At 39.6% G+C, this 23,934-nt stretch overlaps 2 protein-coding genes and 2 long non-coding RNA genes across 6 annotated transcripts in view; 1 reads left to right on the forward strand and 3 right to left on the reverse strand.

Annotated features, from left to right (window-relative positions):
• Positions 1–283: 283 nt before the first annotated feature.
• The window catches only part of LOC130692906 (uncharacterized), a 50,229-nt gene continuing 26,578 nt past the window's right edge, over positions 284–23,934 (reverse strand). The window contains exon 4 of the transcript XR_009421936.1: positions 284–299. The gene's annotated coding sequence lies outside the window, so the exon portion shown is untranslated. The remainder of the gene's footprint in view (positions 300–23,934) is intronic.
• Positions 7,393–8,953, forward strand: LOC130693342 (uncharacterized). Its single transcript, XR_009001669.2, has 6 exons — positions 7,393–7,464; positions 7,518–7,589; positions 7,647–7,786; positions 7,857–8,040; positions 8,103–8,447; positions 8,519–8,953. It is a non-coding gene; the product is annotated as an uncharacterized LOC130693342 (long non-coding RNA).
• Positions 12,261–12,632, reverse strand: LOC130693386 (uncharacterized). The gene is made up of 3 exons (XR_009001681.2): positions 12,553–12,632; positions 12,428–12,499; positions 12,261–12,376 (listed from the first exon to the last, which is right to left on the reverse strand). It is a non-coding gene; the product is annotated as an uncharacterized LOC130693386 (long non-coding RNA).
• Positions 13,125–23,559, reverse strand: LOC130692608 (serine proteinase stubble-like). 3 transcript variants are annotated; one of them, XM_059497287.1, is made up of 11 exons: positions 23,423–23,559; positions 22,309–23,368; positions 20,526–20,737; positions 19,183–19,467; positions 15,684–15,869; positions 14,741–14,817; positions 14,558–14,658; positions 14,389–14,488; positions 14,143–14,311; positions 13,887–14,044; positions 13,125–13,810 (listed from the first exon to the last, which is right to left on the reverse strand). In XM_059497287.1, exons 2-11 carry the CDS (start codon positions 22,311–22,313, stop codon positions 13,655–13,657), a joined length of 1,449 nt encoding a protein of 482 aa, XP_059353270.1. In that variant the 5' UTR covers positions 22,314–23,368; positions 23,423–23,559; the 3' UTR covers positions 13,125–13,654. The 3 variants fall into 3 exon arrangements, with proteins under 3 accessions (XP_059353270.1, XP_057371740.1, XP_057371741.1); XM_057515757.2 differs by having other exon boundaries at positions 22,309–22,585; positions 22,656–23,551; XM_057515758.2 differs by lacking the exons at positions 15,684–15,869; positions 19,183–19,467; positions 20,526–20,737; positions 22,309–23,368; positions 23,423–23,559 and adding an exon at positions 16,477–18,481.

The raw sequence follows: 23,934 nt of genomic DNA on the forward strand, positions 1-23,934 counted from the left end.
ATGTATAGCTTCCTATGAGAGAGTCAATGCTTGCTCTTTAGGGAGACCTTCGCACAGCCCCCCCCCTCCTTCTATGAACTTGTCTTGTATATATATATATATATATATTTTTATTTATCATTTTTTTTTTTAGAATAGATATCTGTGTCTGTACCTTTTGCTAAAAAAGAATGTTCTCCCCCCTCCTTTAACTCTGCTCCCCTCCTCTCCATATCCCACTTATTCTTTTTTTTTTTTCCTTTTTTTACCTGTGTGTGTGTGTGCGTTGATGTTATTCAAACACGTTATCCCTCCTCCACCTCCTAAAATCCCTCCTTCTACACACAGAGAACGTTGCGAGTGTGTGAAGACGTCCACCCCATGAAGAACATGCCTAGAGGCTTGAAATCCCGTTCGATGGTGGATGGCACTTTCCTTTTGTTGGGGGGTGGATGAGTTTCGCTCTTCCACCGAATGAAGAACATGTTTCTTTTTTTTTTTTTTTTCGAGTGACACGCCTGGGAAGGAGGGGTGAAATACGTGTGTGTGTGTGCATCACAATCATACAGAGTGACGACAACTCACGCACGTATTCAACAATACGTAACGAGCGTTCAACGAGGCGATAAGAAAAATCTAATTCTCACACAATGTTCAATCGTGATCTAAAACGCGTACACAAAAGAATATGCTAATCTTTGCAATAGATGTTCAGTTCTACCGCATCATGAAACTGAGAATGCTCAGAAATTGCGGTAAAAAGGCCAACTGAAAAGAGACTTGAACGAACGGTTCGGAAGTCGGATCGTATAGTTTCCGCTTATGAATTGTTTTCGATGTTTCCCATCGTTCTTTTGCAGCCATGTTACGGGTTAGGGTACAGTTGTATGATTCAACTAGTGAATTTGAGCGTGGGACCAAGACGTAGGTTTCCTTTTTTTTCATTTCAATTTTTCAACAGAAAAAAAAGAAAGAATATGAATAGTATATTCTCTTTCCGTCTTATTACGCGAAATTCCAGTTCACGAAAGAAGAAACAGGACATGCAAATCGTGAACATTTAGGATCTACAATTTCCTCGGTTTTATAACTCTGTCGGGAATTTCTTTGTGTAAATCGAATCGATTAAATCATTACGTACGTTGATTACAAATTGATGACGCGAAAGAAAGAGTCGGGATGAGACAGCATATAACGAATTGAAAAGGAACAAAAAAAAAAGGAAAATGGCAAAAACAAAAGCTTTCTTAACATTTCTTGTTCTTCGTTCCGTATAATATCGCCATTTGGACGACCACGCCCCGTGCGTGACGTCAGTTTCATGGCCAGGGTCATTGTCCTGCCACCACATCAGCTGATGGCAGAAAGGAAAAACATAAATTCAATGAAAGAAAAGCAAAAAGAAGAGAATATTATCGAATCACGTTGTCCATCATTTTCGACTTGTTTGAGTTATTTTCAAATTTTTCTGAACCAGTTTTTTTTTTTTTTTTTTGTCTTTTCCCTTTGTTTAGTTTTCGATGTGCTTAAATTGTCCACGGTTATAATCGACGATAATTTGGCCTGATCTAAAACACTTGCGGGAATCATTTCTAAATGATATACGAGGTACAAAGAAAAAAAGAAACCAATTGTGATATGCAAATGACGAGATAAAAAGACAAAGAAAAACTCTAGAGGTAAAAATTCTAGAGCTGATTTTTGTTTTATAAGGACAGACGGTACATGATCCGCTAGTTGCGGATGACTGGTGCCGAGATGGCCGTGACTTTCTCCCGTTTTCAGCGGGGTAAATATATAAGAATCGCTTTCCATTTACGTGACTCTCGTATGTGTGTTATTTTGCACGAATTCTAGTCAATAGGACAGAATTCACGGTCGACAGAACGAGAGAAGGAAAACTAACGGCAAACCGAGAGCTCACAAATAAACACGCCGGCCACCCGTACAGCGCTCCTATCGCCCTCCACTTTATTGGCGCGCGACGTTTTTCAGATGACACGAAGCGATACACGAAATGTTCGGTTTCTTGCTCTTGCTGTACTACACAAGACAATTTCCCCAAATCTTATAAAACAAAGAAATAAATGGAGAAGAAAAAAAAAAAAAAAAAAAATGAAAATGAGAAATGCGGTTATCCAATCTCCAATGTCAGGGGCTAGAAAAATACCGCAATTTCTGCAATGCCGTTTCTTTTATTTTATTTTTTCCCGAAACTCTTCCGCGGGATTATTTCACGAATTTTCATTTACCGGTTGTCTTCTTCCTGCCGCTCTTTTTTTTTTTTCTTGAATGTTTTTTGCGGTTTGCTAACGGCCCGTGTAAATGTTGGTTTATGGACAAAGACAAAAAAAAAAAAAAAAAAATCACGAAAAAAAAAAAAGAAGAGCCATAAAGAAGAACTGTGCAAGTATTTTAATTGTGGCCGCAGGTGAGGAAGGAAGGAAGAAAACGCGCAATCCCAGCACTCGAAGCAAATAATGACAAAATTCCCAGTGAACCCCAGAGTGCACACACCTGCGGGACACGACGAACGGTGAATCCTTGTTTCCATCCATTCTATTATATCAATTTTTCCTTTCTCATGATAGTCATGTGCGCTCTGTAATACTGGATGCCGCGCGATGCACCCAATTATCCGCCGCGCAAAGTACCGCGATGCACGACGTGTTAAATACGTGTCTATTGCGCGTTCAGCCTGTGTATACAGTAAATGTAATTCATTTTTTTTTTTTTTTTTTTGGATCAGTCATATGCCTGGAAAACTCGTGCTGTTATTCGGTGGGGTGCCCACAATTGGAGAGAAACAATACGTAAACGCGGGAAGGAAACCAAGTGAACGGAAGTGGTGCCGAACGGGATCCTTTTTATTTCCATGTAGCTTCTTCTTATTGTATGGTTTATTGACGGCATATTATACATAAAGCTTTATCTATATATATATATATATATATATGTACTGCTACATTGTAAAGATTTTCATGGATAAATAATCACAGGAGAGGGTTTTAATATGAAGATTTCACGCGAAGGCTTGCTTAGGGACATAGGGCACAAGCCACAAGATATATAACTGCAAATAGGATACGATCGATTTAAAAAACAAATTGCAATACATTGTGTTTGAAGACGGTAAAGTTAGTCAATTACAGGTGGCTATTTATATAAATATTACCGCTATATTTATTTAGTAAAAAAAAAAAAAAAAAAAGAATGTGGCGAAAAAACGGGACGTAACAGTAGTTGGAACGTTTGGTGACATGTAGAGCAATGATAGACCCGCTTCATTATGAGCAATAGGCGAACTGATGCTTAACAACAAAAAGGAAATTAAAAACAATGGGAATAACCGGAGTGAGACAAATACAATCAGTTGACAAAATAAATAGCAGTTTTTTCCCCTTTTGTTAGACCTACGACAAAAGGAATGTCTTTAGTCTCATTTTGAATGAGATCCCCTCATCCGTAAATTCAACCCTAAAGTGGGTGATTGAGGAGATGGGAAGTGGCCTGTTACATTCAACGCTTTTGCCTCAACATGTTTTTAAGGTCTTTTAAATTTCGTGTGTAGCCACAGGTTTTTAAAGACCAGTTTATGTTATTTAGTGGACCCAGACTGGGCATATCAGCATACGAAAGCACAGACACTTTAGGCGACTTTATATAGGCGGTCATTTGCATATAAACACACACTCGTCGACGAACTGCGGCACCTTCGATTTTTATTCGTCCTTTCTCCTTTTATAGTCCATCTCTATCTACATATTTATAATAGGATTAAATAAGCAGCACTCGCGCGCGATCAAGAATTTTTGATAAGCCGTTAAAAATAAAACAAGATCTCTAGTCTGGTTGGTATGTTATTCATCACATCAGTCAGCGCCATACACAGACGTCCATCTCTTTTGTCATTCTTTTTTCACATCAAAATTTAAGAATGAAACCCGAAAAAAAAAGGAGCAACCTCAAGAATTGTCCGCGTGCTTCTCCACTAAATCAAGACGTGGAAGCCTGTCCAGTTGCATATAATTACAAAAAAAAAAGGAGGAAGGGGGGGAGAAAAAGAAAACCAGGATAAGAAGAAAAAGAAGAGTATCGAGAAAATAAAAGGAGATAGGCAACAGGCGCGAGGACGAACAACGGAAAAAGAAGAACAAAAAAAAAAAAAAAAGAACACGAACCTCCCATCGTTTCGGTTCGTTGACTCTTCAACATAACAGGCAGCAGTGGTATAGAAGAGTGGTGGCTACAAGCGGTATAGACTGTCGTGGATGTACGGTGTGCGTGAGTCTTCAACTCCGTGTAGCGTTCCGATGCACGAAAAGTCGCACAGCAAACACAAATGCCAAGCCACACAGACGAGTTAATACGCTATACGCAGTGCACGCGTATGTGAAGTGCGTGAATTCACGATGATTGAAGCGTGAGAACAACCCTGGCGACCAGTTATGTCCTTATATTACAGAAAATATGTACACAAAATACACGAACAGCTTTTCACGGTCGTCTTAATAAAATATAAAAACCAACGTGTTTCTATTTTTGTTTTCGTTTCTTAGTTCGAGTCGGGAAAAATAAAAACGGCACATTTTGTGACGCGTCTGCCTCTCGATAAACTTTAAACGACGTGAACCTGAATGCCGCTAATAATGCGATAGAACAGGTAAAACTTGACGGCACATTTATCACGTTGGAACTGGAGAATAACACAGGATGAGGTTTCGAACTTTATTGAAACGAATGTTTACAAACAAATGCGAGAGACGGATGCGTCGTTGTTTTTATTGCGCACATGATTTGATTGTTTAGGTCAATGGGAACCGGCAGGACCACAAGAAAACATCGACATGTCGCGGCTGATAAATATTTTTATCAAGATACGAATGCGCAACACGATCGTGTACTTTAATCATTTCATCTTACGCAATGGAATGGAGAAAACATGTTTTTTTTTTCCACTGTGCGGCAATAGGGGAATCACGGTAATCAGACGGGATTTATTACGTGCATACTACATGTAGCCGATATGACGTCACTTCATGCCTGGATCAACGATCTAATAAACATCTGCCACATTAATTCACGTGATTTGTTTTCCCACATGCGGCAACATTTTAACCAATGGCACATATAAATCTGTCTGATAAATACATCAAACGCTTATTGGCACTGATGCGTGAAATCATTCGCATTGAAACAAAACGAAATGCTACGTGCAATCGTCCAGACGTGGCTGTTGCAAACTCATTAAATGGGTTACATGCACGAAAGACATTCAAGGAACAATTCCTCGGGTATAAAAGGATAAAAACTTTCCTCGATTTGGACGTACCACCGTTTCTTTTAAAGGGACGGAAGATTTGAAAAGACGCCTTTGTAAGTGTGCGTACAGCCATTCAAAGATGCAAATACATTTTTAATGCTCGTCGCATTTGAGCGCCTCAGGGTGTAATTCTGGAATTGTTGAAACAAATCAAGACATTTATTACAGACTGCCAGTTCGCTGCGCTATGCATATTTTAATCCGACAAAATGTTACGCACTTTTTTGACTCGACAGTAAGGAACAGAAGAGAAAAATAAGAAATACTTTAACGGAAATCAGTGACTGATTATTTTCTCCCCTGTATGTTTTAGTCACATTATTGGTGGGCTAGTCGCAATCGAATGTTGTTTCGTGATTCGCTCTGTGGCTGTATTCTAGTGTAAAACAGAAAATACCATTAGCGTCGCGTTCTTGAATAACGGACTCTCGTCGTACTAGATGCTACCGAGAACCCATACACAACACGCATCAAGCAACAGGAGAGGAAAGGTTCCGTGAAATTCGAACGGTGTTTAAATAATACTGTGAACGCTACACGAAAATCTCCAGTTGCTGTGTAAAAAACTATAGCGTTTACACATGCCGATGGATATTCTTGGGCGTAAAGGAAAAAAACGAACATGATTTTAAAGTGTAAGCGGAAACATAACGGACAAGAAGAAAAAAAGCAGAAGTCATCAAGGAAGATGTCGTTGAAAAAAAAATTACTGTGGAGCGGCTGGCTCATGCCATCAAACATTACAGGCAATAGCCTTAGGTTAGTTACGCAGTATATTTAGGTAGCAACACAGCTTGTTAAATGTAGCCTACAGAAATAAAAAAATGTGTACGGAACTGAACGTCAATAAATCATCAACATTAACATGATTTTCGACCTCTTCTTTTGATTTTGTGATCCAAATTATGTAATTGCGTAGCAATATCTAAGTTTTTGAGAAGAATAAGCAAAAAAAGTCGGTCTTAATTTTGACGGGCTTGAAGAATTGCCAATCCTTCTGATCAGTCCCTAAGATCCAGTACTTCCATCATTAATCACTACGAAAGGCAATGCTTCGCCATCTATTGCAAAGTACTGTGACGAATTTTCCATTATTTATAATGCAGAAACCAGACATAGTTTTTGGATTTCATTTGTATATTGAACAGTGAAATAAGGAGTTATTAAATGACTGGCAATTAAGTTACCCACAATATTGCCAGGTTGGTAGTAAACGAGCGCATCAAGGGATTCGTCGAGTTTCAAAAATTACATATACAGGCTGGCGCGCTAATACGATGCAGCGCAACCAAAAAAAAAAGTCGGGCTTATTTTGTCGGACAGCCCAACAAAATAAGCCCGACTTTTTTTGTTTTTTAGGTTTAATTTAGAAACTATAAGACCAATTAAAAAATAAACTTGATTTCCGTGATCAGCATTCAAAGCTCAATCGAAATCATGTATTTTAAGCCAAATTTGAAATTTGGCCAAAAATGAAAAAGTGAGAAGGCTATAGCCTTCTCACTTTTGTCAAAATCGACCAAAAAACGAAATCTCTTGGAATTCGATGAAACTTATACAGTATAATTAAAATTTAACGCGGATTTCGATTCAGCAATTAGTTTTTTCCCTTACCCAGCCGTTTTGAAAATAAAAGAAAACGAAGTGCTGCTAGTGACATTTTTTTTGCGCCGTAATGTACTGGCGCGCTAGAAGGTTCCAAAGTTCGGTGTATTTCAAAAACGATTGACTAAATGAAAAAAAAGAATAATTTTCCCTGAATCAGCATTTAATTTTGAGTATATACTGTGATTTTCACGCAATTCCAATGAGCGTCAGTTTTTGCAGGTATAAATTTTAAGCCCGACAAAATATACCCGACTCGTGTTTGTAGGTTTAATTAAAAACTATAAGGCCAATTAAAAAATAAACTTAATTTTCGCGATTAGCTATGGCAATATGGCAATCCGTTTTACATTAAAAAAAAAAATGGCGGAAAAAAAAACGCACTTTTTTCTTTTTTTCCGACACGTAGACATCTACCGCTCAGACTCGTTATTACTGGCGTAGGCAAATTCAGTCCATTGGATGCTATTCGCAGTTAGTTCAGTAGCGTGGATGGAGAATAACGCGTGGCTGGAGGAATCATTGAAAAATGGATTAGATAATACAACAAAAGGATGGTAAGTATAAACATTATTATATTGGTTTTCAATTATTAATTATTGTTTATTAGACCACATTATGAAGCTGCAGGCCCAATTATTGGAACAACACAAAATATTAGATAACAGCAAAACTAAGGATGGTAAGGCCTAATACGTAATGATTCTATATATTTGCTTTATTCATTTGTGTTTTGTAGCTCAAATTTTGAGTCTACAAGCTCAGCTAGGAGAAAAGAACAAATTGGAACAGAACAGTTTCCAAACAGTGAAGGAGGTTTTTCCAAACTCATCCCTAACTGAACATGAGGATGAATTGGCATTAGGCGAACATAGTCAGGTACCTAAAATTTTCAAATAAGAATTCAAAATAAGTATAGAATTTTAACAAACAATTATTTATTGTTAAGTTATTCAGTCTACCACCTGACAGTGTGTTAAAGTTAAATTCTGTTAGTGCTGCTCTAAAAGAATTGTTAGTAATAAGTCCATGCAGCGAAGGAAGTGAACAATTGTGGGACCGTATTTGGGCTGAAAATGGGTGTGGTACGGAAACCCAGAAATAGCACGAGTTCAACATAAAACATGAATTAGGTACTTTTCGGTTTTTTGTCTATTGAAAAAGTATTTTTAATGCTATTATTTTGCATTCACAGAATTTTAGTGGGGGATCAAGTCAAGTCTGGAAGTGTTACAGGATGGAAGAGTGAGCTTACAGTTGAAAAACACTGAAAGTGCATTACAATTAAGGTATGAGGTAAAGTAATGGAGTATGCAAATTGTCTAAAGAGAAGTACCATCTTGTGTGAATGAATCCTGTGTAACAGCAATCCTTTATAGTTCTGTCACAGCTAGAAGCCTCAAATAATTCTGCTTCTCTTGCTAAAGAACAACTTGTCCTTTACATTCAGAGTGTTGGTGAAGCTGGGTACTTAAATGGCCTTAAAGATGTTTCGCTTCACTGGCATTGCAGCGATGCACATCATACATGGACTCTTTAGGTATGAAAAGATTTTTCTTCAAAAATTTTTGAATTTATGATGAAGCTTTTCTTCTCCTTTTTGCCAACCAGGTCTTATCTACAAAAAAAAAATTATCCAATAGGTAAGGATTTTCAGCATACTGGGAACACAACTATCAACAATGCAACATTCTAGGGGTGTTATTTTATCATTCAAGAGCCTTATACAATGATGTTAATCTGCTATTTGTATGTCCTTTCCCAAGCTTCCACCAGAAGTTGAATGTATGAGTCATGTAAGTTACATGATCCACAATTGATATGTTTAATGGTGTTGTTTTTCTTTTCTCAATATAGGTTAATAGTAACATTGGATCTGAAAAGATTCTTGGTTGGGGCAAGACACTGAATAAATTGTATTGATTCGATGGATGACATGACATTTCTATACTTAATTTGGATTCCCGAGACGGTATTTTATATTTAAAAAATTGAAGTGCATATCTGGGCTCCCTTCCTTTCCGTAGCCCCGTTTCCCCTTGACTCGTAATAAGCGCGTAGGGGGTCATGCCCCTACTGTACGGGCTATTTGTATGTCCTTTCCCAAGCTTCCACCAGAAGTTGAATCTATGAGTCATGTAAGTTACATGATCAACAATTGATATGATTAATGGTGTTGTTTTTCTTTTCTCAATATAGGTTAATAGTAACATTGGATCTGAAAAGATTCTTGGTTGGGGCAAGACACTGAATAAATTGTATTGATTCGATGGATGACATGACATTTCTATACTTAATTTGGATTCCCGAGACGGTATTTTATATTTAAAAAATTGAAGTGCATATCTGGGCTCCCTTCCTTTCCGTAGCCCCGTTTCCCCTTGACTCGTAATAAGCCCGTAGGGGGTCATGCCCCTACTGTACGGTATATATAAAAATAACATATACCGAGGTTTGGAGGGCTCTGGCCGGAAAGGGGACGTGGGGTGCCGCTTAGTCCGATGATGTGTTCACGGAGGGCGATGTGGCTACCCACAAATCCGAACTAAAGGTTAATCGCTCCTGTAAAAATGTTCCAAATCTTCAGCTCTTCTTCCGGCTTCTCTTAGCCAATCACCGGGTAATCTCCCCGGTGGGTCAACAAGGCAGTGTCTCCCCCTGCCTGGGTTGACGGCAACTTTTGAAAGGGCTCTTGTGCCTTTTTAAAGTTGCAAAAATAATTGTAATGTGCAGAGAATTGTCAATAAATTTTTTTTTATAAAATATTTTATCCAAAATTTGTTTCTTTCATTGTCTGTGTTAGCCGTGTTCACACATTACATTTATCAACTTTTTTTTTTCTTCGCATTATTTGTTTTTGTCACCTTTGATGGTAACCTTTCCATTGGTTTATCGTTTATATGTTAGTATTCTATTATTATCCAGTGATCGAACCCTGGATGTTCGGCACACTGCGCCGATGCTCTACCAATGAGCCATGAATCATATGATGTCAAGTTGGCTTTTTTCTAGTTACTTGTGGACTTGCATTTACACTTAGAATAAAAAGGAAATGCAATTCTGCAATATACTCTTCTACATTTATTCTACTTCATTTTTACACATCTACTGAGGTTTGATCCCAGGGTAACAGGTATCGCAACTGAAGGCTCTACCACAGAGCTATGAACCTTTTGAAAGAAATAGAAAGATAAACATATACTTGTGAAAGACTGCATAAACATCCTAGACGATAACATATAATATGCGATAATAAAACATTTAGATATATCTCGTGGCTCAATGTTAGAGCATCGGCGTTGCACGCTGAATGTCTGGGGATCGGTTCCCATACGGGTAAAACAAAGTACAAAATTGCTTCAAAAAATATCCAGATATTACATGTTGTTCCTTGAATCTAAGTGGAAAAATTCAAAGAGTGTAATAAATAATAATTGAATACTTACAGATAAACGATAAACCAATGGAAACAATGCTTACCATCAAAGGTGACAAAAACAAATAATGCGAAGAAAAAAAAAAAGTTGATAAATGTAATGTGTAAACACGGCTAACACAGACAATGAAAGAAACAAATTTTGGATAAAATATTTTATAAAAAAAATTTTATTGACAATTCTCTGCACATTACAATTATTTTTGCAACTTTAAAAAGGCACAAGAGCCCTTTCAAAAGTTGCCGTCAACCCAGGCAGGGGGAGACACTGCCTTGTTGACCCACCGGGGAGATTACCCGGTGATTGGCTAAGAGAAGCCGGAAGAAGAGCTGAAGATTTGGAACATTTTTACAGGAGCGATTAACCTTTAGTTCGGATTTGTGGGTAGCCACATCGCCCTCCGTGAACACATCATCGGACTAAGCGGCACCCCACGTCCCCTTTCCGGCCAGAGCCCTCCAAACCTCGGTATATGTTATTTTTATATATACCGTACAGTAGGGGCATGACCCCCTACGGGCTTATTACGAGTCAAGGGGAAACGGGGCTACGGAAAGGAAGGGAGCCCAGATATGCACTTCAATTTTTTAAATATAAAATACCGTCTCGGGAATCCAAATTAAGTATAGAAATGTCATGTCATCCATCGAATCAATATAATTTATTCAGTGTCTTGCCCCAACCAAGAATCTTTTCAGATCCAATGTTACTATTAACCTATATTGAGAAAAGAAAAACAACACCATTAATCATATCAATTGTTGATCATGTAACTTACATGACTCATAGATTCAACTTCTGGTGGAAGCTTGGGAAAGGACATACAAATTGCAGATGAAAATCATTGTATAAGGCTCTTGAATGATAAAATAGCACCCCTAGAATGTTGCATTGTTGATAGTTGTGTTCCCAGTATGCTGAAAATTCTTTCCTATTGAATAAATATTTTTTTTTTTGATTAGACATGGGTGGCAAAAAGGAGGAGAAATGCTTCGTCATAAATTCAAAAAATTTTCAAGAAAATTCCTTTCATACCTAAAAAGTCCATGTATGATGTTCATCACTGCAATGCCAGCGAAGTGAAACATCTTTAGAGCCATTTAAGTACCCAGCTTCACCAACACTCTTAACGTAAAGGACAAGTTGTTCTTTAGCAAGAGAAGCAGCTCATACCTTAATGGTAATGCACTTTCAGTGTTTTTCAACTGTAGGCTCAATCTTCCATCTTGTAACACTTCCAGATTTTACTTGATCCCCCTCTAAAATTCTGTGAATGCAAAATAACAGCATTAAAAATACTTTTTCAATAGACAAAAAACCGAAAAGTACCTAATCCATGTTTTATGTTGAACTCATGCCATTTCTGGGTTTCCGTACCACACACATTTTCGGCCCAAATACGGTCCCACAAATGTTCAGTTCCTTCGCTGCATGGACTTATTACTAACAATTTTTTTAGTACAGTACTAACAGAATTTAAATTTAACACACTGTCAGGTAGTGGATTGAATAACTTAACAATAAATAATTGTTTTTTAAAATTCTATACTTATTTTGAATTCTTATTTGAAAAGTTTAGGTACCTGATTGTGTTCGCCTAACGCCAACTCATCCTCATGTTCACTTAGGGAAGAGTTTTGAAAAACCTCCTTCACTGTTTGGAAACTGTTCCGTTCCAATTTATTCTTTTCCCCTAGCTGTGCTGGTAGACTCAAAATTTGAGCTTCAAAACACAAATGAATAAAAGCAAATAAATAGAATCATTACGTATTAGGCCTTACCATCCTTAGCTTTGCTGTTATCTAATATTTTGTGTTGTTCCAATAATTGGGCCTGCAGCTTCATAATTTGATCTAATAAACAATAATTAATAATTGAAAACCAATATAATAATGGTTTTACTTACTTACATGCCAACTCATCCTCACGTTCAGTTAGGGATGAGTTTGGAAAACCTCCTTCACTGTTTTGAAAGTGTCCAGTTCTAATTTGTTATTTTCCAGTAACTGAGCTTGTAGACACAAAGTTTGAGCTAAAAAACACAAATGAATAAAAGAACACAAATACAATCATTTCATATTACCATCCTTAGTTTTGTTGTCATCTAAGATTCTGTGCTGTTGAAAAAATTGAGCCTGCAGCTTCATAATTTTATCTAATAAACAATAATTAATAATTGAAAACTAATAAAATAATGTTTATACTTACCATCCTTATCTTTTATTATCTTATCCATTTTTAAATATTTTTCTCCAGCCACGAGTTTTTCTCCAGCCACGCGTTTTTCTCCAGCCACGCTACTCCATTAACTGCTAATGGGATACAATTAACTCAAATTGCTTACATGCCTGTAATAACGAAACCGACTGATAGATGGCTACGGGTAGAAAAAAGAGAAAAAAGTACGATTTTTTTTTTTTTCCGCCATTTTTTTTTTTTTTTTTTTTATGTAAAACGGATTGCCATATTGCCATAGTAAAACGGATTGCCATAAAAAATGAAAAAGTGAGAAGGCATATAGCCTTCCCACTTTTGTCAAAATCGGCAAAAAACGACATCTCTTGGAATGCGATAGAACTGACACCCTATAGTCAAAATTGAACGCTGAGTTCGATTATGTTAGTGGTTTTCTCGTTAAACCCCCCATTTTTTAATTTAAAATGTTTGTCTACGTGTACTTCTAATTTGTAAGAGCAGTTCGTGGGCCGCTCCACGATCCGTCTTTGAAACCCCCCTGAAACTTGTGGCGAATCCGTGTTACAGACTGTTAGAAATCCAAATGGTGCCATGAAATGTGTATTTGCTAAAAATTCTTTTTCCCCTTCATTTATTCGTTTGCTTTTTAGCAACACTCAAAATATGGTATAAGATTTGGAAACGATTTGCCCCTTATGCACACAGGCACACAACACATTCAGATATACCTCTAAATTATATGAATGCACAACACGAAGGATTTGTTTGGGCAATGCACGATATTTCGGTAAAAAGGGATAGGGAACAAAAAAGGCACGACTGCGCTGCGGCGAAAGGCAGCTCTAGAGGGATCGGGAGGCTCATAATCATTGGGGAAGGAATGCACTGAATCATTTTCACGTGTGATCGAACTATTTACAGTGTGTTACGGAATCCTGTCCGTTAACTAAAATCGTCGGGAGCGTAAATAAATTGAAAATAAACAAGAATAAAATAATCGAGACAACACTAATAATAAGTGGTAGTATTTTTTAAACATTAGACGGAATAATTTCTCGATTTGTCTTAGGCGAACGTTATCCGATGAATTTTGTGCTTGTGGTGATGAAATTGACTAGCGAATGTTTTGCTCTATCCAGTCAACAAAAACGGGAATGTTGGTATAGACTCCCGGCAGTGACTCCCGAGCGCATCCGATGCCCCACGAGACCAGACCAATCAGCGTGGATCGACCATTACTTTCAATCGTCAATGGTCCTCCGGAATCACCCTATATTTACCACGGGAAAAAAAAATTGTATGTCAGCAAAATATTTAGTGCAAAAACGGATCAATTATATCTTCACCTGACAAGAATCACGGCCTCCCTCTTTGTATCCCGCACACGTAAAGACATTATAGATAGTCTCCCTTCTGCCTGCGTCTTTATACCACTTCTGACAGTCGCTGTTGTCGATGACACGGACGTCAACTGCCTGCAAAACGTCCGGCACTGTCGCTCCACCTTTAACGAAAATGCCATTGAGAAAGAGAAAAAGAAAAATATTATAAATAATAATGATTAATACAATTTCAATGAAAACTGAGGAAGGAGTAAACAACCGTGAGCTGTGCGGCCCCATCCTGTGACCGTTCCTGTTTGACCGACATAACTGGCTTTGGCTGGTGGTAGACAAACCGGGATAATGTGTTCCTTGTACACTACATCGCGTTTGAGCTTCAATAAGGCGATGTCGTTCTGGAAGTCTGCTGGATTGTAGCTAGGGTGCACCTATTGGTGAAACAAAAACATTAATTTTCCGTATTTTTCAATTCGCGTTGGTTGAACAAAGTGAATTAATACTGCACCTCTTTGCGTTCAATGTCGTAGTCTTCGTGAGGTTGAGGTTCGTTGGTGTCTTTCATATTCCATTCGCCTAGTCGCACTCGAATACCCGATGTTGCCGTACTATATTGAAACAAAGAGAAAACGAATAAAATTCCATCCAAATCGTTTTCAGAAGTTCTAAAGTGATACCTGTGCACGCAGTGAGCGGCCGTGATTACCCAGCGGTTGTTGATTAGCGCACCACCACACGACACCCTCCTGGAGAGGTAGCTTGTTTTGACAATCGACGCCTATTATATAAATTCACAATTATAAAGACGGAACAATTTCAATTTAAAAGTTAATTTCACAAACGTGAAGTAGAATAATTACCTGCCATGGAACTTTGCCAAAGCTTGTTTCGTGACCACCGACAATCCGATTCATACGAGTATAGGTCAATCCGCATTCTGTAACCATTAGATATTTTGTTAGAGGAAGATTTTTGAGTTAAGACAAAAACTAGGACAATTATGAACAGACAAGCGAAATACAAGCGTGATCTTTTCATCTTCGACGAGTTAATATTAAAATAATTGCGGTGAAGACCATTGTGGCTAATTGTGTGATATGTCTACAGTTCGGCAGTGATTGCGCTAACTACGTGCTGTTCCATAAATCCGGGTTCCGACGGAGGCTTGTGCTTTGAAATTCCCTTCGGTGCACCATCTCTGTAGATGTCAGTCTACTATTTTTCTCGAACCGACGGATGTGCGAGGCAACCGTAAGCACTAATCGTACGTGCTTCCAAATGTTTTGATTCAGTCCTACCACTGGGTCTTTCATATTGTGAGGGGCCACTTGAACTGGGACGTGTGGGCCTTAACAACAGGTTGAAAGCCGGTGGTCGAAAAAAGACCAAAGACGGACCATTCAACAGTGTCGGTCGTCGTGTTGTCGTCATCACAGGTGTCGTCGTCGTCGCTGATTATTTCAGACGTTTGATTTGTTATGTGTCAGTTATTACGTATACGTCACAACCCAATCAAATATGAATAATTTAAAAATCAAATAAAAAACAACAAAAAAAATCTAAATTTTTAAGAAAAGAAAACTGCATGAGGCCAAGGCCGATGCCCAGTCACAAGGCATTGTGAAAAGTTATTATAGTTGACAATGATGATTGACATGCGATGTGCTATTCAACTACTTAGTCTATAAAGGCCAAGGGCGAAATGATTTGGTTTTGACGGCTGGTCCGAAAGTCACGTCAATTGTTTCGTCGATTCGTTTTCTTCTTCGTCCAAACGGAAGGGAAGGGTGGAGGACAACTTACTTGCGTCATTCAGTGAAAACACTGGAGTCTGGACAGTATTCTCTTTGTCGGCGGAATGGGGCACGCAACACTGCCAGAGAGGGCCACCGTTGCAAAGATCCTTCGTCTTACCGCCTGCGATGGTGCAGGCTAAACTCAGGCCGCAATTGTACTTGACAGCCTTATACTCGCAGTTTGGTTGTATCACTAAATTTTGGTAAGTACCATACAGACGTAAAAATCAGCCAAAATGAAGGCATGCATTAACAAAGAAAACAGGCAAAAATTAAAAACCCCTATAACACAAAAGCACAAAATGCGCTTCGATGTTAACGATATTAAAGAGAGCGAGGGAAACCATCGGCACGCCAAAAAAAAAAAAAATGAATGAGCGGAAAACCATGGCAAGATGGTTGAAGAAAACGCACAGACGCACCTAACCGACTTTCTCCTAAGCGCATATCGTTCTCACCCATCAGCCTTTTACGTGCTGACATGTATATGTAGAAAGAAAGTCACGCGGTACGAGAAGTGTATGGCTGCGTATATAGTTGACCAGCAAAGCTCTCACAGCTAGCGCGTGATGTAATGTTTTCGCTTTCCCCTACTCTCAAAGCCGCATGGAGAAAACGGGAGCAGCGGAACAGATCGGAAATCCGCAATCCGTGATCACCGTCAAAACAACAAAGATCGAGCTAATAAATGAATGCAGAGCCAGGAGGGAATCTCATCCATTTAACCAACAAATACTTAGAACAACACGGGACAAAAACAAGCGTCCAAGGTGATGATCGAGAAACATTGGCCAAAAAACCTTTAAATTGTCGATTCACTGTTGGTTTCGGCTTCGGACGTTTGTTGCTGTTCTGTGTCGGCCGCTGGTCATGAGAAAAATGATTGCCTGGAGGTAGATCAGAAGGGAATTTGATTGTATTCTTGTGTGGAGGCCTCTTGACGGGTGGCCCAGGGAAGTTGAGATGCGAAGGAATCTGCTGTGGCGGAGGAAGCGGCGAAGGAGGACCTTGCAAATGAAAATTGCCTCCGTGCTGATTGTAATGATGGTGGATGTTGAAATTCGGTTCAGGATTATTGAAAAAGTTGGGCACAACACCGTTGAATAGCGGCTCAAACGGCTTCAGAAAGCTGTTGACAGGATGAGGAAAGCGGCCGTTTGATTGTGCATTGGAAGGGTCTCGACGGCCATTTGGCGGATGGCGAAATGCCAGAGGAGGGGAGGATTCATCAACGATTTCATCGTCGTCCTCCGGAAAGAAAACTGTTCCGCTGGAGACCTCCGAGTCAGACAGGCTCGTCAACTGAGCTCTAGTCGTATCCAGGTCAGCGAGGAGTAGGACACAAACGAGGGCCACGGCCGCCAAGGGAGAAATCCGCAGGATGTTCATTATTGTTTACTGCCAAAACGTACAAGTGCACTGAATAGGATGTCGAAGGGATGGGTCGAAAACGAACCACAAAGTCGGAGGTCACTGTTGTTGGATTTTACGCCGAATCATCCGCAACACACAAGAGAAGGCAGGCTGGGGCTGACGAGAGCGGATATAATATTCGATCCTCCCCGTAGTCGCAACTAAGCTCAACTGATCTCAACGCAGATCGGTATACCCCCTTTATAAAGAAGTGCCGCAGACGGAGAAAGAGAGAGGGCGAACGAAGAGGAGAAGGAAGAATAATAAAAACACCACCTTAGTTTTTCCCAACCTGCCCTAACTCAAGGCTTTGCTATTGGGTGGGTATGTGTTTTATTTTTAAGGGTTTCACTTCAAACATGGAGGAGGAGGTCGGCAGTGGTGGTTTCTTTTTCATGCCTTCAAGAGGGAAAACGAATGGGTGGGTAGCAAGGAGAAGAGAAACTTTCACCTTCTGAACGTTGGACGCACAACTTGGGAAATTTGTTGTCTACTACCAACAACGCAAGAAGCAGAGTGGAGGGAAACAAAACACGATCATCAGATATGCAAGCAGGTAAACAAATACGGGCAGCGGGCGAACGATTTCTGGGTCAGCATTAAAATAGATTTTAAAATAAAACTCGAGGCCTCTCTTACCCCAAATTTTGTTATCATTATATGTAAATTAGGCACAATCAGATACAATTTCAATTTGCCTACTACCGTGTACGAGCAGCCTCGATGAGAGAAAGAAAATGATCGGGTGGAACTAACTGTAAAACTATAAGCTCTCACCAATAGGCTGATGAAGCAGAATTTTCCCTCGCTTTTACTTTTCCCGAAATCTAACGAAAATGGTTCGCCATTTATGGAACACAACACGATTCATTAACATTTAATTGTTTCTATGCGTTCATTTACAGCGTTGGAACAAAAAGGAAAGGAAAAAAAGGGAAAGGTAATTTGATTCTGGTGTTACCGGTAGTTGTAAAAATCAAATGAATTGCAAAAGTTAGATAACCGATTGAAAAATTTTATCCCACCTACTAATTGCATTCCGAAATAGATTGCATAGAGTGAGTCGGAAACATGGCAACAAAAAAAAAATCTAGTCCATATATCATATCGATTTCTAGACTTTCATCTTCTAGATCGTTTCATTTTCCCTTCAGGGTAACAATGGCACATGGCGGTAGATTGGCGATGAGGTCTGTCGTCTAAGAAAAAGCTTTCTTTCTCCAACTTTCTGCCTTCATTAATACTAGGACAAACCACCGTAGTGGATGGGAACAAACATATTTACCGCTCGCAATTCGGGATCAACCTAGCTTTCTATTTCCCCCCCATCTGTCTTTTTCTCGGAAACTATGGGGCTCCCTTTTCTGACTTTAGAATAATATAGAACAACGAAATAAAGAAAAAAACATCGACGGAACTAATAGTAACGCACTCTATTCCTGTCGTGACCTTCACTCTGTCAGCTGGCAAATGCCAGAATAACCCGTGTCCGCTTTTTGTACCAATAAACATTGATAGTACAATGTCATGTCGTGTACGGTGTACATGGTCAGTCACCGGATGGTCTGTATTTAGGTTAGAGCTAGTAACTTTCCTTTTCTCTCTCTATACATGTGCATTTGCGTTCCTCTTTGCCCACCCATTTTCTCTCTCTACCTTTTGAAGGCGTCGCTTTTCTTCTCATTGTTACTTTTAACACGCAAAAAATAGCGATACCGAGTCCGGTTTTAGGATGCTAAGATTCAATCAAGGGAAGATTATTAAGACTGACATTTTTTTTTTGCTGGGCGTAGCCGTTCCAAACCATTGGTCAGCAGCTGTTATGAGCATTTATTTTCTGAACCGTTTCTCCAGACAACACGGAGGATGGATGAGAAAAAAAAAAAGTTTGGTGCCAAAAAAGAAAAAATTCCCTTAACTTAAAGTAATTGCCTATTTGTTTTGATGCTTTCCCCTTCTCGTTTTCTCCTTAATCTAAATGTGGCTGCCACCAATGGTTTTCATTTCTCTCTCTTTGTATCGTTAACAATTCTACTGATACTATTTTTTATGCCCACAAAATTGAAAAGAATGAGATCAAAAAGGGGACTTACATTTGTTGAGTGTTTTGACCATGTTGCTGAAAATACCCCGAGCATCGCTCGTATTGCGGATGGTAGTCTGCTGGCCAGGCAAAGATTCCGCCTCATTAGTCAAAGTGTCTTGTTTCCAGAGGTTTTCAGACGTCGTCACCAAGTCCTCGTCGTTTGGCTCTACAATTGCCAAAGAGGTAGTCGGTGTAGCGATCGTCGTGGTAGTAACAGCCGGAGCTTGCTCCTTCTCTTCTCGGCCGCCTTTAGTCGGCATCTCCTTAAGCGTGTTGGCATTATCCCCACTCACTAGGCAAAACGAACAGACCACGTTAAAATAAAATATGGCAATGACAAAAATGCAATGAAGTTATGGACATCATTAAGTTTCTTTAGCGCCGCAGCTGACGCTAAATCATAAATAGAAGAGAACCGAGAGAGAAAGTCACGCGTTTCTTCTATAAGGATTCATTTATGCTAGGCTGTATCGGACGAATCACACGCTCAAGTAGAAAGTACAGTATGTTCCCTAAAAGTATGCTAATAAGCTGTGTGTGCATGAGGCTGCCGAATCGTATGGCTCAGCGAGGTACAAAACAATTTTTTTACAGCATTTACTGGCAAGTGGGATCGCCTAAAAACGGAAATGCACCATCGGAAATATTATAAGCCCTAAACTTTCGCTTTCTTTCTTATCGCTTCAATTGAGAGTGAAAGTCCCCCCGTAAACGAACGTTTTACCATGAAAGATACATATAGTAGCTTTTGTGTTAGGCAGATAAAGAGGTAGAAGGAAAAGTGAGATAAAAAAAAGATTAGCGTGTCGTAGAGCTGGTCGTCCATCGTATTGGAACATAAAGTGGTTGTGCAACAAATAAACAGTGTGAAGAAAAGCGAAAGGGAAAGCCGGTGGCATTATTACCAACGTCCTATTGGATACCTGTAACATTGCACTAATCTGTCCCAAACTTGAACAAACACACGCAGACCCATACACGCCCACAAAGATTCAAAACCAGAAGTTGTCGTCATGTTGGCGGTAGAGAAATCTTTCGGCGGTTAATATTTAAAATTTACTTTCTATCTCTGCGATTTTTTCATCTAACTACTGGACAATCTTTACCGCAAAATTTCTTTTTTATTACGTCTCATGCAAGATTTATCTTTGCCATTGGCTGGTAAATGGCTGCCCGGGAAACCATTACACTTTATGATACTGCTCTCAAAAAAAGCGGAAAGAAATCAATTATAGCGAGGAAAAGATTCTTGCACGATTACTAGGAAACTAATGAAACCTGACGTAAAATATTTTGCCTCTACCACCGATTGGCAGGATGTAATATAAACAAATTAAAACTTAAATTTACCTTGAATGGCTCGTGAGGTCTCGTCGTGGCCTTGGGATGGCGTATCATGAGCATCTTTGACGGCTGCAGCAGAGGCGATCCAGGATGATCGGCGGAACCCCGACCGAAAACCTGTTCGAAGGGCCGGATGTTGGTGCTTGAGCCCCGAAGTCGCGGCCGTTGCCAGTGCGATCAGCTCCAATGTTAGGAGCAATAGAAAGTACCCGGATATCCTATAAAGTAAAGAGTGAAGAAATCAAAAGTGTGCTAGCACGTACGGAATTCATTGCATCAGCAAAAACAATAAACTGAATTTCTTGGCCAAAGTCTAGACTTCCGTTTAATTTCTCTGTTGCTTAAGCCTAAATTTATTTGTGATTAACGCCCCTGTGTCGAAATGGACAGTAACGTCTTGTAAAACAAAAGAAAAAGAGATGGCGCGAGCAATAAGAAAGCCACCACATTTTCATCACCCCTGAACTAAATCCAATGAAGACAAGAAGGGATGACGCCATGTGCGGGTGTTGAATTGAAGTAACGCGTGAAAAGTTTTTCAGCAAAGCTTTCGAAAAAAAAAACGGCAAAACATCTTCCTTCCCAAACAACTGGTGCCATCTAGCGAACAGCATAAAACTCTGACAGAATCCCTGGGTAGAAAGTTGTACCAACCGCGCCTGGTACATACACACAATCGGACACAATTCAACAGTGAAGGTTCGAGCGGCGGAAACAAAACACCTCCAATTCGGTCGGATATTACCTGCTGGTACAAAGAACCTAGTAAACAAAGCACAAAAGCGATAGCAGAGAAGAAGAGCATATTCAGAATAGATATGTAGGAATACAAAGAGAAAAAAGAGAAAGAGAAAGCAAACAAAATACTACATGACCTATATACTATCTTGTCAATGGCTGTCGCTAAATATCCATTTACAATTGCAAACGAGGTCGTAAATTCTCTTTAATGCACATATCCTTAAAAAGAAATAAGCAAACAAAAATTGAGCATCTTCCAGGTGTCTGTTTGCTCCAACCAAAACATTGCAGTAATGGAAAAATTTTAACGCCATTCGCGTGGAACGTCACTCGTCCAAAGATCAGTGGCCGACTTCAATAAGTTTTAGGATGGAGTAAAGTAAGTCAAACCGACGACCTGATTGCTGCTAACCAAGTTGCACGCCATCACTTGCAAAAAAAAAAAGTGTGGAAAGGTAAATGAATACTAGACTCGCTTCCCGACGTCGGTCTGATTATTAAATGGGCGTAAAAACAGGAGGGTTCTACGACACACGATCGAATTTTCACTTCCAGGATGACTGATGATTGTGTTTCTTTCTTTCCATTGTGGAAGGCGTTTCCGGACGAATCCGACAACTGTTAATCCCTCAATGATGTGCTTGACGATCCAGTTTACTAAGCGCTTAACTTCGCATAATAGCGTGGGCGAATAAAGGCCAACGGCATCCGGTGAAAGTCTGATGGGGCATTTAGAAATATTTTGGCAGAAAAGATGAATAATAAGAAAATAATAAGGAAGAAAGAGAAAAAAAAAACTAGAAGATGATCATGAGCTTTCCCCAAGAGTTGGAAAACGCTCGACGCACGCAAAAAGTGGACTGAATTTCCCATGTGGACTGAATTCTTGGTCATGCTTTTGTGCACGCGACACAGTTCCTTTTTCACGCGCTCAACAAACGACCGAAATAAACTTCACGTTTTGCGCGATGTAGTTGGCGTTCGATATCTCACGTTATGACAGTTATGAAATTATTTCAACATAATAAAGTTAAACAAAGTGACTTACCGCATGGTCGAAACGGGTAAAGTTGTCAACTTGTTAAACTGTAGAATTCGTGGTTGCAATTCACTAAGCCGAAGATCCAGAAGTTGATTAGATTTAACAGAAGTGATGACACACTCGTCTCGGCAACAGTCTTCGACGAAATGGATGGTTTTGATGTAGCGTATCGGAGAGCAGACCTAGAAGAACTATCGAGTTGGATCGGTCGGCTCAACTGTTGAACTTGGCAGCAGGTCGAGCCATTGAAGAGTGAGATCGACTGAGAAGAAGAGCCCGAAAGCTCCTAGTCAATTGGAGAAAGCACTGTAGATTAAAAAAAAACACTCCCACCGGTGCAGTGTGCAATGCACGGAATAGTGGGAAAAGTATACTACGCGCTGGAGTCTTCTTTTTTCTCCACCGGCAAGCCAACCCTCTCACTGGAGGAGCGCGCTCCCAGCAGGAGAGATTTTCGCCTCGCAGGCAATGGAGAAAGCGAGTCTTCGTCCTCAATTTTCACCGCCAAACTCCCCTTTTTTTTTTTAGTTGGTTACCTCTCTTCTCAAACGCTGTGTTTTTTTCTTGCAGTATTTTCTCCTTCCGTTGGTAGGAGACGGAAAAATCTATTACAAGAATACCACAGCCACTGCTCACCGCGAAAATAACCAAACGCGATGATGCTACTAATCAGGGACGAATCGGCATAAAAAAGCATAATACGTCGGTTGAAAATAATTACACTCCGCAGGTACCTAAACAACAAGAGAAAGCTTTAACATAAAAAAAATGGAGAATGAAAATTGATGACAATCAAGGTTTTTGTTCTTCTCTTTTCTATTCGGGTGAATAGTAGGCGGTCACGGAGGCCGAGCTCCGACTTGGTTTGTCTGAAACAAGTTAGAGATTTGACCTAAAAACAAATGGCAGAGAGAATACGAAATGAAACGTGTCTAGGTAGGTACGATAAGCGGAAGTGGCCCATCCGTATAGAAATCGAGAGCATAGCCTACGGAAGAAGAATAACAAATGACGTCGTGCTGGTAACAGAAATGCAAAACCATATTACAGGTTTGCGACCCATCGACTGCGGAAATATAGGTTAATAAAAAAATATATATTTTAACGTGATAGAACTTACTGTCAAACATGTTAAGCAGGATTTTCTAGCCTAACGTATAAGGGAAGCATTCCTGTAGTTGTTGGGAGTGGTTTTCGTCCGTATAGTAAACTCACGGCAAAAGGGAAACTTTTTATGTTTTTTCGATTTCTGGGTTAGCAGGACAAACGAAATCCAGCTGGTTATATATATATATATATATTTTTTTTTGTATGTCCGTCCAAAAAAGAAGTAGGTTGATCTTCTTTTCTTTTTCTTCATCGCCTTTTTTTTCCAGGCTGCTCATCCTTCCCCCTCCGCCTCCCCCGTTTTCCTACTCTCTTGCCCCCTTCATTTGGCTCCTCCTTGTCTTCCCATATACAAACCATTTTCTCCTTCCGCCCCCCTTGGCCCATCTTGAGACACCTGTTTGCAATACCCATGGCTAGCCGCCACAATTTCAAAAATAAAATTAAAAAGCGGTCCGTTTGAACACGCAAAACATCCATTTGACACCCTCCCTTTCGCAGTTCAGCCGTAGGGACTGTATGTTG

Source organism: Daphnia carinata, chromosome 1 (assembly GCF_022539665.2).
Source record: "Daphnia carinata strain CSIRO-1 chromosome 1, CSIRO_AGI_Dcar_HiC_V3, whole genome shotgun sequence".
Lineage (NCBI taxonomy): Eukaryota > Metazoa > Arthropoda > Branchiopoda > Diplostraca > Daphniidae > Daphnia > Daphnia carinata.

Excerpts from the sequence above, each read along its gene's own strand:
- LOC130692608 (XM_059497287.1), bottom strand. Across the intron at positions 15,870-19,182 it reads GGTCAAAACACTCAACAAAT|TGATACAACCAAACTGCGAG; the intron begins GTAAGTCCCCTT and ends ACCAAAATTTAG. Across the intron at positions 14,818-15,683 it reads GTTTTCACTGAATGACGCAA|AATGCGGATTGACCTATACT; the intron begins GTAAGTTGTCCT and ends TAATGGTTACAG.